Source organism: Babylonia areolata, chromosome 13 (genome assembly GCF_041734735.1).
Source record: "Babylonia areolata isolate BAREFJ2019XMU chromosome 13, ASM4173473v1, whole genome shotgun sequence".
Taxonomy (NCBI): Eukaryota; Metazoa; Mollusca; class Gastropoda; order Neogastropoda; family Buccinidae; genus Babylonia; species Babylonia areolata.
In genome coordinates, this window is record NC_134888.1 from 1943249 (window position 1) to 1955290 (window position 12042).

Sequence of the window (12042 nt, forward strand, 5' to 3'; positions counted from 1 at the left end):
TCTCTTTGTTGCTGGGATGTTGCTCGTGTGTATATAAGGGGGGTTTTTACCTGTGGAATGGTTTTTCCCTTTGCTGTTAAAGCAACAATGCTCCTGACTGGCGGGGTGGGGGTGGGGAGGAGGGGGGGGGGGGGGCATGCTCATGCTGGAGATGTTCATGTTTCCAGAAACAGCTGAATGCTGATGTGGGTTGGGAGATCTTTTAATGTTGATATTTGATTTTGATTTTTTTGACGGGTGCAATAGCCGAGTGGTTAAAGCGTTGGACTTTCAATCTGAGGGTCCCGGGTTCGAATCACGGTGACGGTGCCTGGTGGGTAAAGGGTGGAAATTTTTACGATCTCCCAGGTCAACATATGTGCAGACCTGCTAGTGGCTGAACCCCCTTCGTGTGTATATGCAAGCAGAAGATCAAATACGCACATTAAAGATCCTGTAATCCATGTCAGCGTTCGGTGGGTTATGGAAACAAGAACATTCCCAGCATGCACACCCCCGAAAGCGGAGTATGGCTGCCAACATGGTGGGGTAAAAACGGTCATACACGTAAAATCCCACTCGTGTGCATACGAGTGAACGTGGGAGTTGCAGCCCACGAACGCAGAAGAAGAAGAAGAAGAAGATTTTGATTTTTTTAATTTATTTTTTGTATGGATACCTATATTGTGCCTACCCTGGGTCTGAAACCAAGCTCAAATTGCTTTACAAACTCGGGGTCATGTGCACGACAGGCTGCCTGCCTACCTGGGTAGAGCCGACCAACAGCTGCCGTTGGGCGCTCATCATTCGTTTCCTGTATCATTCAGTCGGGGGGGGGGGGGGGGGAGAACTGGTTTCTGTTCAGTTAGTTCCCCTGATGTGGTGTAATTTGCTGTTAATGGGAGAACAGCTGTGAATGACTGCATTGTTTAGGAGGTGGCCTTTTTTTGTTTTTCTTTTTTTTTCTTCTTCTTCTTGTATTTTATTCTTTGAACTTAACAGGTGTTAGCGCTTTAAAAAAAAAAAAAAAAGAAAGAAACAAAGCGAAACAATGATATTGGATTTGATAGCTTTTTACTATTCTTGGATTTTGATTGTTTTGTTTTCAGTTGTTAATGAGACAACATTTTGTTTTTCTTCTTTGTTTCCTTTTTTTTTCTCCCTTTTTTTCTTTCCCTTTTATTTTTCATTACAGCCTTCATATTTATATATCTGTATTTGATATTTCCTCAGATTCCCATCCATTTGAAAGTAAAAGTTTCCATCAGAGTTTCCTACTTTTTTTTCTTCTTCTTTTTTTTTTCTCTCCAAGTTTGGGTGAATTTATTTTGGGTAGTGACATCATTTTTTCTTTCTTTTTTTTCAAGAAATATTCGTATTCAATGATTGCGTTGTATAGAGAATGGAAACACGTTTAACAAATGATAGACAACAATAGCAAGGGGGGGTGTGTGTGGGGGGGGGGGGACACTAAAACCCGACAAAAACAAAAGAAAATAAAGAAAGTCAATGTAGCATGCAATACTGTTGCATTAGAAATGGGTCCCAGCATGTATTGGATGTACAGAATTATGCATATCATGTGGAAAATACCAGCTTAGATAATGTCATGGATATATACATTATAATCATTGGTTAAAAAAAAAAAAAATCTTTTTCCTTCAGCACACACAAAGAAAAAAAATAATATACAGATGAAAGACAGGTCACAGGATAATTCACACAGCAGGAACAATGCAAGCCTTCAGTAAAAAAATAAACATCATTATTGGCATCAAGGCGTAGTTACACTTTCAAGGTAGAATTAAACACAGGTACAAAATTTCCTTTGGATCAAAAGAAATATTTTCTTTGATCCACGTTCAGATCAAAATGTTGTTACATGGATCATCAGAATATTTCTCAGTAGTGTAGAGGTCTATCTATATTTGAATAACTATGTTTCCTCCTGTATATATATTTTTTTTAACCATTTCTTCTTTTTTTTAAAATGTTCTTTCTGGTTTGCTTTACTTACTACACAACTATTGGATCCCAGTTGTGCTGGAAACAGTCAGTATTGATCATGCTCCCTGTTTTTGTTTCATTTTGTTAAAACGTTTAAGTGACTTCGTCTCAGTTTTGTAAAAGAAAATGTTGACTAATACAGTGAAATATAATTCCCATAGGATCTAGAAAAGAAATAGTGTTTGCTTAAAAAAAAAAAAAAAAGTTTTTATTCCCCATCTATTTTGCTGCGGTTTAGTGCTGTAGCACTGTGTGTGTGTGTGCGTGTGGTGTTTTTTCTTTTTTCTTTTTTAATTTTTATTTTTATTTCTTCGCGTTTTTGACCCTGACCTCCTCTGTGTGTGCCTGACCTTGACCTGGTAGCTGCCGATGCCCGAGCGCCCCAAGTCCCAGTATGATTTGCCCAACTCGCCCGGCTCGGAGAGCAACAACAATTATCAGCCCGGCCGAATGTTGGGCCCGTACCGCGGGGGTTACCAGGTGTTGCCACCGGGCCCTGTTGTGAGTGGGCTCCCCTGTTTGGGGAGGGGGGGGGCGGGGGGGGGGGGGGGGCTGCCGCGCTTTGGTGGTGTTCTTTTGTAACCCCCTCGCCACCACCTGCCTCCCCCCTTTTTTTTTTCATACCCTGCTCTGTTACCCCCCTTTTTTTTTTGTGCTTCATCCTAATAATCACTTTTGTATTAATATGTATGTTGTCATCACTTATATATCACCTGTGTATTTATGTATGTATGTATATATATATATATATATATATATATATATGCGCACGTTTAACGATAAGCGGAGACCTGTGTATTGTTTGGTCCTTTTTTTTTTCTTTTAAAAAAAAAAAATGCTTTTCTTTATTGGGTACTGCTGTTGCATGATTTTCCCCCGTGCATGAAAAATGATGTTGTTTTATTTTGGTTGGGATGGTGCATGTCTTGTGGGTGTTGGGCTTTTTTTTTAATTTTTTAATTTTTTTTTATATACAATACCATATTTGCATTGTTATGCCGACTATTTTTTATTATTTTATTTTATTTTTTAAACCCTGTTGCATGATCCTGGTTTCTGTTGACGGGTGTCTTGTTGTGGTGCCGCTTTGGACAGCGTGGAAAGTGATGTCGGAGACTTGTAGTGTTGCACGTGTCTGCATGCGCACACATGGACATGTATGCAGACATCACGCAGGCACACATTGCTGAGGCATGCACCTTGTTTGATTAACTGGTGCATACTTGTGTGTATTTGAGTACAAACACGGAGTTAACGCTTACACACACACACACACACACACTAACATATAATACTCAGACATTTACACATACACACTCACACATATATTATAGCACACAGACTTACTTTACACACAGACACACACTGAAATAACACCCACATACTTAAATACATACACAGTTAACACAACCATACACGTACACATACAACACACCCATACACATTTAACTCACTGAACACATTCAAGCTCATACACTTTTTTTTTTTTTTGCATGTGCACATACAGAGAACCGACCCCCCCCCCCCAACCCCGCCCCCCCCCCTGCACGCACGCACACTCGCAAACATGCACATGTTTGCACACACATAATTACCGGTTTCATGCATGGTCACTCTCTTTTACAGACATCAATAGTCACTCGTGCACTCTTTTAATTTTTGAAATATTTATATTTTTTGGTTGAATGTTACTTCATGTTTAAAAAAAAAAAAAAAAATTATATTTGCAACAGACCATGCATGTCACTTTCCTTGATCCACATTTCCCTGCAGATTGTAACTCACTTCCCATATAACTCGAACCACCACGTGTGCATTATATACATACATGTTTATTCCAGTTGAATCTTCTCATTCACATCTTGCACATGGTCTGTCAATGTACGTCCTGCGTTCATACAAAAAAAAAAAAAAAAAATGCCGGCAGAATCGCATGGTGGCAAGAGTATGTAAGAAGCTATTGGTGCGTGGTTGCGTTTATGTGTTTGTGGTGTGTGGGCAGAGGGTGTCAAGGTGATGCGCATGCGTGTAGTTTTGCTACTTTGGCAGAGCAGTCTGTGTTGTATTGTGGGGTTTTTTTTGGGGGGGTGGGGGGGGGGGTTGTCGTTTTTTCTCTGTACAGATAACGTGTGTGTCATGGTGGATACATGGTGGAGTGTGAGTTGGTGGGTGATGAGGAGGAGTGTAGGTTTGTGTGTGTGTTGTGTGTGTGTGTGATTGTGTGTGTTGTGTGTGTGTGATTGTTTGTGTGTGTGTTGTGTGTGTGTGACTGTGTTTGTGTGTGTATGTACGTGTGTTTGTGTGTGTGTGTGTGTGTGATTTTGTGTGTGTGACTGTGTTTGTGTTGTGTGTGTGTGTGTGTGTGTGTGTGTTCTGTGTGTGTGACTGTGTTTGTGTTGTGTGTGTGTGTGTGTGTGTGTGTGTGACTGTGTTTGTGTTGTGTGTGTGTGTGTGTGTGTGTATGTACATGTGTGTGTGTGTGTGTGTTTTGTGTGTTCTACTGTGTTTGTGTTGTGTGTGTGTGTGTGTGTGTATGTACGTGTGTTCGTGTATTTGTGTGTGTGTGTGTGTGTGTGTGTGTGTCACTGTGTGTGTGTTGTGTGTATGTGTGTGTTTGTGTGTGTGAATGTGTGTGCATTTTTTGTGTGTTGTGAAAGAGAGAGGGGGAGAGATTTGCATGCCAATCACCAACATATTGTATGTATTTAGGTGTTTTGTGTGCGTGTCACTGTGTGTCGGTTGTGTGAGTGTGTGTGAGAGAGAGAGGGAGAGATTTGCATGCCCATCACCAACATCCTATGGCTGTATATATGCATATTGTGTATATATATATTTGTATGTGATATGCACAGCTCCCTGGATCGGAGGACAGTTACTGCCAGTATGCATGAATCGTGTAACGGCTCTCTTAATATTTTCTTATCAGTCTTCCTGCAGGCTTCGTCATTGTTTTCTTGAGAAATGATCTTGATTTGGAGTGTGGCATTTTTGAGTTTGTGTGCACTTTTGAGCAAGGACAGGAAAGTGATTGAGCATAGGAATTGATACATATATGTGTGTGTGTGTGTGTATTGAGTGTGTGTGTGTGTGTATTGAGTTTGTGTGTGTGTGTGTGTGTGCGTGCGCGCATGCGTGTGATATGTGTGTGTGTGTTAATGTGAACAGTGTGTGTGTGCGTGTGTATTTATTAATTAATGAGAACAGTGTGTGTTTGTGTGTGTTGTATCAAATAACCAGTAATATGAACAGTGTGTGCATATGTGCATGTGTACATGTATGTGCATGAAAAGAGTGTGTGTGTGTGTGTATTTAGTAAATGTGAACAGTGTGTGGGCATGTGCATGTGTGTGCATACGAATGCGTGAACTTGTGTGTGGAATGAATGAATGTGAACAGCGTGTATGCGCATTTTGTCGTTGTGCATGCGTGTAATTGTGTGTGTGTGCACATGTTGGTGATCCATAGCCAGTCTGCAGTCATGCGCACAGCGGTGTGTAAGGGGTTGTGTGAGAATCGACCTGGCGTACTCTACATGTCCCTCCCTGTGTGTGTGTGCGTGTGTGTGTGTGTGTGTGTGTGTGTTGCAGCCGACCAAGGGCCCCGCCCCTCAGACCCCCCAGGTGATCAACACCAGCACCCCCACCGTCTCCCCCAGTCTGGAGCATGTGGTGCGGCCCATCCTCTCCACAGTGAGTCCCAGGGGTCTGTCAGGATGCTGGTGATCCTGATCGGTCTTTTCTTACGCTCCATCCGCAGTTTGTTTCTGACGTTGAAAAAGGATTCAGCGCTTATAGCTTTTAGAGGCGTTTGATTGGCTAAGAGCAGGACCGGGCAAGATGGCTCATCTTTTCACTGTTAGCCGCGCAAAATTTGGCCAAGCAGAGCAAACCGATAGGCCTAGTTTGGATCAGTTTGACATGGTAAGTATATGTAACACCAAACATGGAGTATAATACAGACTCCTCCTTTCATTTCTAAACAGCGGGTAAAAACGTGCTTTACCGCTAAATGTCCCTTGCAGATGCATTCAACACCAGCACCCACACCGTCCCACTCCCCGCTCCCCCAAGTCCGGAACTCATCGTGTGATTTGAACCAGTGTGCTCAGAATCTTTCGCTCCCTAGGCGGACGCGTTTCCTCTCGGCCAACACTCCACTAGATAGATATATAGAATAGAATATGTCTTTATTACCAAGGGTACTGGGGTCACAGGGAATATTGGGAGGGATGGTACATAAATCGAAAATCATACACAGACACAGTAGAAATTAGGATACATACAAGTGCATATCAGTATAAAAAAACTTGTGCATGCTCAAACATTCATGTACTGCACATACACACACTTGCACGCTCGCGCGCACACACACACACACACACAAACTCTCTCTCTCTCTCTCTCTCTCTCTCTCTCTCTCTCTCACACACACACACACACACACACACACACACACACACGTTTGAACAGAAGCTGCATATTACATGTAAATGGTGTTGATGACTAGATCTTCAGGTAGATGGTTGTTGATTGCGCAATAAAAACATTGTTATATAAATATAAATAATATAAAACATTAGTATAATATACTATTATAATATTATTATGATATATTATTATAATAATACATAATAATAATTACAATACTACATTATAATAATAATAATACAATAATACATAATAGTAGTTAAAATAATACAATAACACATAATAATAGTTAAAATAACACATTATTATAATATGTTATAATAATATAAAACATTATTTGATACTTTTTGAAAATGGATTTATAGATATATATATTGATTTATAGATATATATATATATGTATATTCTTAATACTTTGATCATTTCATCCACATGTGGCCTTGCCCCCCCCCTCACCCCCCTCTTTCCAGCTGCGAGAGGACTACCGGGAGGAGTACCGGCGCATCGGGCGCCCCATCCCCCTGACGGAGGCCATCGACGAGCTGCGCAACGCCTTTGACCTGGCGGAGCAGTCGTGCCCCGGCCTGACGGACAGTCTGCTGTCGGGTATCGTCAGCAGCCTCGTCTCCTCCTCCCACTCCGTCTCCCAGGCAGACCTCTCACAGGGGCTGGCCAAGCTGAAGCTCTAGGTAGGTCGGGGTTGCGTTTGTTGTTGGTTGAGGGTGTAGAAATAGAATGTGTCTTTATTGCTGAGTGTACCGGGGTCACAAGGAATATTGGGAAGTCTCGTCTCCTCCTCCCACTCCGTCTCCCAGGCGGACCTCTCACAGGGGCTGGCCAAGCTGAAGCTCTAGGTAGGTCGGGGTTGCGTTGGTTGTTGGTTGAGGGTGTAGAAATAGAATGTGTAAAAAATCTCCACCCTTTACCCACCAGGTGCCGTCACCGTGATTCGAACCTGGGACCCTCAGATTGACAGTCCAACGATTTAACCACTGGGCTATTCTGCCCGTCGTGTTAGCGGCCGATGGTTGGGTTGTGGATGGCTGGAAGACAACAGGTACCCGGCCAGTGTGCGCCCTGTGACAAAGCAAGATGTCATGCAGGTGATCACAGCGTGGCCACAAATTCACCCAGCTCAGATGTGCGTGGTGCTTGACCGTCGAGGAGTTCCTTTGCGGTGAATGCTGAAAAGGAAACAATCAGAACATAAACATTAAAAAAAAAAAAAAAAAAAAAAAGAGAGAGAGAGAAAAATCCTTTGTCTCCTTCGTTAAAAGATCAAGCTTCAAGCGCATTACAGAGTCGTTTGCACAACATGCTGCCTAACTGGGAAAAGCTGTCTTTGGGCGTTCATCATTCGTTTCCTGTCAGGTGTCAGTCACACACACACACTCACATAGACGTGTAGCCTGTTTGCATGACCATTTGTTTATTTTTCACCCCGCCATATGATAGAGGCAGCTGCACTCTGTTTTCAGGGTCGTGCGTGGTGGGTATGATAGTTCTAGCATCATCAGTAACAATAACAGTAAGCGTAGTGATAGTTCTAGCATCGTCAGTAATCACAACAATTTCTTTAAGGGGGGACACGGCAGTGCAAAAGAGACCAAAATGATGATTTTTCATGATTTGGGTTTTTGATGGATTTTGATTCTTGAACATCTCTTCTATTATATGCGCAAGTTTTTCCACTGTAAAGATGTCTTTAACAATGAAAAAATTGCCAATAAAGATTGCTTGCTGAATCAAGGAAGTGTTTATTTTGTTAAATTTCGACGCAAGTCGTGAAGTTTCTGGCCTTGACAACATACCTTGGACTTGCTCAATGATGAGTGAACCTACAACCATGAGATTTTGCATGATTGTTTTATGACATGTTATTGAAGTTTTGTCATGAGTGTGTATGAAAATATTCTCTGGGTTTTAATTCATAGCAGTTCAGATCTTTTTACCCATTGTAAATTTTGAGGATTTCGCAATACCCAAAATTTAAAAAATTCATAAAAAGTACAATAATTGAAGAATCAACACAATCTCACGTGAAAATGAAGTTAACGTCATTGTGTATCAAGTCCACATAACAAAATGTGTCTGCATGCACCACATGGACCACAAACCCGATTTCTTTGATGCATTGTTAGGCGGCCATTTTGATTTGTTTCCATAGCAACAGGTATTCACAGAAATCTAAGAACACTTTTTTGGTGATCCACAAGCGATGATACACCTAGTAGACAAAAAAAAAAAGAAAAAAAAAAGAGATACAGTCGGAGAGAAAAAAAATCATTATTTAACTGCAGTGTCTGGCCTTAAAAACAACTGAGGACTCGCAGGCCATATTCATTCCTTCGTGTGTTGCAGGTGGTCGTGTAATTATCAAGGAGACGCAGAAAGGGAGAGAGGGTTGGAACCCCAGCAAGAGAAACGAGCGCAGGAAGAACGGAACGAAGCGGTTCTGTCGCCACCGGTACAGAAAATGTGTCCTGTATTAAAAAAAACAAAAAAACAGAGAGAAGATAATAAAAAGGAAAGAGAGAGAACAGTGACGTGTGGGGAATCCAGGGAATAACGGGAATAGCGTCAGTGGGCTGTGATGTAGGTTCGGCATGATTGACACAGAGGAGGGAAGTGGAGGGAGGGGTGGGGGGGCGGTGTGTGTGTGTGGGGGGGGGGGGGAGGGAGGGATGTGATAGCATCATCACTGATGCATGCTGGGATGTGGACGCGGGGGTGGGGGTGGGAAGAAACGATGAGGATATCGGTGTGAGCGACTGCCATTACCTGTTGGGATTGGATGGAAAAGAAGAAAAATTTTTTTTTTTTTTTTCTCTCTCTCTCTCTCTCTCTCTTCCTGTCCTGTCCTTGTGATTTAAAAAAAAAAATTTGTTTCGGGAACCACATTGTTTGTCCGTGCTCACTCTCTCTGTCTGTGTCTCTGTCTCTCACCCTGTCTGTCTGTCTGTCTCTCATCTTTTAACCCTTCTCAGTTGTCTGTGTGTGTGTCTGGATATTTCCTTCCATCTGACCTTCCACAAGTCTTTTCACGTTTCTGTTGAATTGTTTCGGGAAACGTTCATCGTCTTGGAATATTTGTTGCTGTCTCTCTCTGTCTCTCTCTCTCTGTCTCTCCTCTCTCGTCTCTCTCTCCTCTCTCGTCTCCGTCTCTCTCTCTCTCACTCTCTTTCTCTCTAGTCCTGTTTTTTCAAGTGGCAGTGAATTGTCTGATGTCAGTGTTCATACGGCAATGAACTATGTAATGTGTGTGTGTGTGTGTGTGTGTGTGTGTGTGTGTGTGTGGCAGTGAGTTGTGTAATGTCTGTGTGTGTGTGGCAGTGAGTTGTGTAATGTGTGTGTGTGTGTGTGTGTGGCAGTGAGTTGTGTAATGTCTGTCTGTCTGTGGCATTGAGTTTGTAATGTCTGTCTGTGTGTGTGAGGCAGTGAGTTGTGTAATGTCTGTGTGTCTGTGGCATTAAGTTGTGTAATGTCTGTGTGTGTGTGTGTGTGTGTGTGTGTGTGTGTGTGTCAGTCAAGAGAGATGCAGTGAGTGAGCAAAACACTGCGATGAAGAAGAAGAGATCAGCTGAGATGAGACATGTGATATTTATTCACTGACTACAGGCTGCGATATATTCCCTTTATTGTGTGTGTGTGTGTGTGTGTGTGTGCCTCACCATCATCATCATCGTGATCTACAGGAACATGCTGTCTGATAACCCAGCACCACATCCCAGTTAAAGTAATCAACATTCCTTTTCACAGCAGCAGCAGCAGCAGCAGCAGTAGTCATGGCGATGGCTGGCTGACGTGTTTGAAGTCCAGACTTCGCCCATAGTTTGTTAGCTAAGGAAGAAGAAGCTTGATTGTGATTGGTTCAGGGAGGCTGGTGTTCAACGCTGATTGGATGAGAATGTGGCTGTTTGTCATTTTTGAACAGCCCAGTGTGGAACAGGAAGGTTATAAGTTTAACTTGATTCTGATTGGCTGGAGATAAGACTCTTGATAACTGATTGGCTAGACTGACTGGAACAGGAAGGTTACAGACTTTGTTCTGATTGGCTGGAGATGAGCACTTGATATCTGATTGGATAGACAGGACTGGAACAGGAAGGTTACAAACTTGATTCCGATTGGCTGGAGATTGAAAACTGGATACTTGATAAGGCTGAAGTTGGTTGTGTCTCGTTGGCTTGGAGACATGATACAGATAGAAATATATGAGATTAAGAAAGAAAAAAAAAAGAAAAAAAAAAAGAGAGTAAAAGTAGGAAGTGGACTCAGGTTGTGAGTTCTGTGGATGCAGCAAACTAAAACTGGCAGTTTGAATTCAACACGTAGTATACCGTGACCCCCTCCCCCCCCCATCCCCCTGGTGCAGATTATTCCGGCAGGGTTCTGGTTCCCTGTCCTTCACAACAAATCCATGTGTGTGGTGTGGTGTGAAGAACTTGGCTTTTTTTTCTTTTTCTTTTTTTTTCTTTTTTTTGTCTTTACATCCAGTGTCATGTCGCGGGTTGTTGTTTTTTTTTCATGATTTTTTTTCCATGCTTGTTTATATTCTTTTGGTTGGTCGGTTCATTTTTGTTTTTCTCCTGGGGATTGTGTTATGTATAGTTTATGAAAAAAAAAATTAAATGTATTTGTTGTTGACTAGAAATGAGCGATGATTTGATATTATTTTTCTCCCTTCCCTTGATAATTTAGCTTTCTCTGTGTTCGATTTTTTTTTATGTGTTTTTTGTTGCTGTTGTTGTTGTTGAATGCAGGTTGAATAGTGATTTGATATTATTTCTCCCATGCTCCCCCTATCCTGATAATCTGGTAATTTAGCTTTTTGTGTTTGAATGTGTTTTAGTTATTGAACAGATTGATGATTTGATATTATTCACCTACCACCCCACCCCCTTCAAGAGAATTTAGCTTTCTGCGGTGGAATGCGTTCTTGTTACTGAACTGTGAAAAGTGTTCTTATGATTTTTTTTTTTGTTGTTGTTGTTGTGGAGGGGAAGAACAAACTTGTTATGTGTGAGTCTGTGATTTGTTTTGAAAAACCTGGAGGTTAAATTTGTCTGAATTGGATTGGGGGGTTAGAGCAAGAGAGAGAGAGAGAGAGAGAGAGAGAGGGGGGGGGGATGGGAGAAAGTGACTGTAGGTTATTGTTTGTAGCAGCGCAGTATTTATGGTCCAATGATACCTCACGATTGTTTTGTTTTTTTTGTGTGTGTGTGTTTTTGTTTTTTTTGAGGGGGGTTGGTTGAGCTCCATAGTGTTATAACTGGAGCCGGCATTCTCCTAAAAGTAAAGCAGTACCATGTTGTGTGTCGGTCGTATTTCTGATGACCCATTCCACATTCACACAAGCTCACACTCCCTTCCATCCTTCATATATATATATTTTTTTTTTATTTTTTTTTTTTACATACTCTTACATATGTATGATAGTCATGTGTCCGACTATGACCATCAGAACAGCAGAGGAGGCAACTGTTGTCCCGACTATCTGGGCCGGCTAGCAACTATAGTGGAGAGTGTCTTGCCCCAAGTTAACATCCCCACTCTCTGGGCTAAGAGGGTTTTTAGGACAGTTGGCGTTTGGATGGTTCCCAAAGGCCCACTAGCCCCCAAGGCTGCT

The 12042-nt window shown here is 42.0% G+C and overlaps 1 protein-coding gene across 6 annotated transcripts in view; it reads left to right on the forward strand.

The window, feature by feature from the left end:
• The window catches only part of LOC143288972 (serine/threonine-protein kinase 26-like), a 55206-nt gene extending 43378 nt beyond the window's left edge, over positions 1–11828 (forward strand). For 4 of the 6 annotated variants that reach the window (XM_076597683.1, XM_076597684.1, XM_076597687.1 and 1 more), the window contains 4 exons: positions 2350–2487; positions 5574–5675; positions 6884–7102; positions 8775–11828. In XM_076597683.1, coding sequence (XP_076453798.1) covers positions 2350–2487; positions 5574–5675; positions 6884–7102 — 459 coding nt within the window. In that variant the 3' untranslated portion in view covers positions 8775–11828. The remainder of the gene's footprint in view (positions 1–2349; positions 2488–5573; positions 5676–6883; positions 7103–8774) is intronic. The other 2 variants (XM_076597685.1, XM_076597686.1) reach the window with 1 other exon arrangement.
• The last annotated feature ends 214 nt before the right edge of the window (positions 11829–12042 follow it).